The sequence below is a fragment of the Henckelia pumila genome, chromosome 4, assembly GCF_033568475.1.
Source record: "Henckelia pumila isolate YLH828 chromosome 4, ASM3356847v2, whole genome shotgun sequence".
In the NCBI taxonomy this organism is placed as follows: domain Eukaryota; kingdom Viridiplantae; phylum Streptophyta; class Magnoliopsida; order Lamiales; family Gesneriaceae; genus Henckelia; species Henckelia pumila.
Window position 1 is genome coordinate 67,988,150 of NC_133123.1, and position 3,038 is coordinate 67,991,187.

At 37.7% G+C, this 3,038-nt stretch overlaps 1 protein-coding gene across 1 annotated transcript; it reads left to right on the forward strand.

Moving 5' to 3' along the window:
- The first annotated feature begins 1,376 nt into the window (after positions 1 to 1,376).
- LOC140861142 (uncharacterized) lies at positions 1,377 to 2,405 on the forward strand. The gene has a single exon (XM_073264152.1). The coding sequence runs from the start codon at positions 1,377 to 1,379 to the stop codon at positions 2,403 to 2,405; it is 1,029 nt and encodes a 342-aa protein (XP_073120253.1).
- Positions 2,406 to 3,038: the final 633 nt, after the last annotated feature.

The following is a 3,038-nucleotide window of genomic DNA, read 5'->3' on the forward strand; positions in this document are numbered from 1 at the left end:
CAGAGTATATATAACTTTAATAGAGCCTTAAAAAACATAGTTTTACACATATCATTACAATTAGATTCTTAATAGGGATATTGGAATTGAACTGTAGTTGTACACTTTATTTGTTGCTCAGGAGAGGAAAATAGAATACTCTATGTGTTTTTGGCTATTAATTAAATGAAATTCATGAAAATAAAATAATTTGGAGTGATTTTTGTCGAAACCAGATGAAATCTAAACCTCTAGACCATTTCTCTTCTGATTGTTAATTTCTGAAAATTGTGTGCTTGCTATAAAAAATTCATTGCTTATTTTATGTTTCTGCAAACCTCTCAAATATTAATTTTCTAGATAAAGTTTAGACTATTCTAATTACAAGTACTTAATAATTATCAATTTTAATCTTCGTGGGAACGATACTTTACTCACTATATTAAAACTTGTCAATCACGTGCTTGCTAGCGTAAATTTAACAACAAGTTTTTGGCACCGTTGCCGGGGAGTAATTTATTGATTTTATTTTAGTCTTGTTACCAATTATTCTAGATTTTAATTTAGAGCTTTTATTTATTTTATTTTTAGTTGCTAATTGATTTTAATTTTTCTTACTCGTAGTGTATGCGGAGATCCCAAAGCGCTAATTCACTACTGTTTGATTCGGAATCGAACGCACTGAAGGAGCACTGAGATGACTGAGACGAGAAGAAGAACTAAACAGAATGGCCGAAGAGAACGTACAAAAATCTCCCTTGGTGCCTATCAGAGATCACTTTAGGCCGACGATCCAGGCTCATTATTCTGGAATAGCGCGAGGAACCATAAATGCCAAAAAATTTGAGCTGAAGCCGACGTTGATCAACATGGTTCAGCAGAACCAATTTAATGGAAGCGCCACAGCTGACCCTCATCTACATATATGGACCTTTTTAGAAATCATTGATACGGTAAAGATGAACGGTGTGTCTGAGGATATTATACAATTACAGTTGTTTCCTTTTTCTCTCAGGGACCAGGCTAGAAGTTGGATACAATAATTGCCATTGGGAAGCATTACTACATCGGAGAAAATGGCAGTCAAGTTTCTTACAAAGTAATTTCCACCTGACAAATCCATCCAACTGAAGATTGAGATCAGCACCTTCAGGAAGATGGACTCTGAACAACTTTATGAGGTGTGGGAAATGTATAAGGATTTACTTAGACGTTGTCCTAACCATAACTTTGCAGATTGGGAACAAATAGAGTTGTTCTACAATGGTTTGAACACGCCTACTCGAATGTCGGTGGACTCTGCTGCTGGAGGAACAATATTATCAAAAGACCCCATTCAGGCCTATGACATGCTGGAACAAATGACCATCAACAATTTTTAATGATCATCTGAGTGAATGGGAGTTAAGAAGCCTGTTGGAGAGTATAGTGTTGATCCTCTCACATCCATCACTGCACAATTATCTGCGTTGACGATGCAAGTGGCTGCGTTGAATAAGGTGAGTGTAGCAGATCCAGCAGGTGTGTCAGTCACCATCGAGGAATCTCATCCACCTGAGGAAGCTCAATACATAAATCCCAGAGGGTATGGAAACTATCGAGGTCACCCTCTCCCTAATACTTATCATCCTGGCTTACGTAACCATGAAAATATTTCTTATGCCAACAAAAAAAATGTGTTGAATCCTCCTCAGAGATTCAATACAAACAAGGGTGAGGGGAAAGCGTCATTAGAGGATGTGGTATCTACATTTGTAAATGAATCTGGCAAGCGGATGTCGAGAACTGAGACTCGACATGACAGCATGGAGACACACATGTATAGTTTGGGTGCCATGATGAAGTCCATGGAAACTCAAATAGGGAAATTAACGAATGCTCTGAAGGAGAATAGAGGCCACTTTCCCAGCAATACAGAGGTAAATCCAAAAGAGTGGTGCAAAGCTGTAGAATTGAGGAGTGGAAAGAAACTAGTGGTTGAAAAAAGAGAAGTTGAGCATGAAAAAGCTAAGGAAGCTGAGGACTCAGTAGTTGAGGAGAAAATTGTTGAAGAGGAAAAGAAGGAATCTGAATCAAAACCGATGTACAAGCCACATCTTCCTTACCCACAGAGGTTCAAAAATAAGGCGCTTGATGAGAAGTTTTCCAAGTTTCTAGACATCTTCAAGAAGATACATATCAACATTCCTTTTGCAGATGCTTTGGAACAAATCCCAAATTATGCCAAGTTCATCAAGGTTGTGATGTCCAAGAAGGGAAGATTGAAAGAAAATGAGGTGGTGAAATTGACAGAAGAGTGCAGTGCAATCCTACAGAAAAAGTTGCCACAAAAGCTCAAGGATCCAGAGAGTTTTACTTTCCTTTGTTTTATTGTTGGTACTCGTGTAAACAGGGCTTTATGTGATTTAAGAGCTAGCATTGTTTAATGTCATTTTCTATTTACAAGGCTTTGGAGCTTGGTGAAGTAAAGGCAACCAAAATCACGTTGCAGCTAGCTGACAGAAGTATAACATATCCACGAGGAGTTGTTGAAGATGTTTTGGTAAAGGTGGATAAATTTATATTTTCTGCTGACTTTGTTATTTTAGATATGGAGGAAGATGAAGACGCTCCTTTGATTTTTGGGAGACACTTTTTGGCTACTGCAAGGGCATTAATTGATATCTATAAAGGCGAGCTCACACTTAGATTTGGTGGCGAATCTGTGATCTTCAACATCTATCATGCCATGAGGGGACCGAGCGAGGTAAGTACATGTAAAAGTATTGAAGTTATTGATTCTTATACTCTTTTTGTTTGTGCAGGAATTGATGATCCATTAGAAAGATTCTTGGTTGGCGACAAGTATGCTGAAAAAGAAGAGGACTTTGAGCTTTGTGAACAGGAGGCGTTTCTTGATGGTGCTCCAATTGAAAAGGTAGTAAATCCAAAGAAAGAAGAAGAGTTGGAAAATAATACAAATGAGGTATCTGCTGAAACTCATGATCTTAAGGAGTTACATGCACATTTATGTTATGCGTTCCTTGGTGATAAGTCAACTTGTCCTGTTATTATTTCTT

Coding starts and splice junctions, on each gene's coding strand:
- LOC140861142 (XM_073264152.1), top strand. CDS start 1,377: ATGGGAGTTAAGAAGCCTGTTGGAGAGTATAGTGTTGATCCTCTCACA.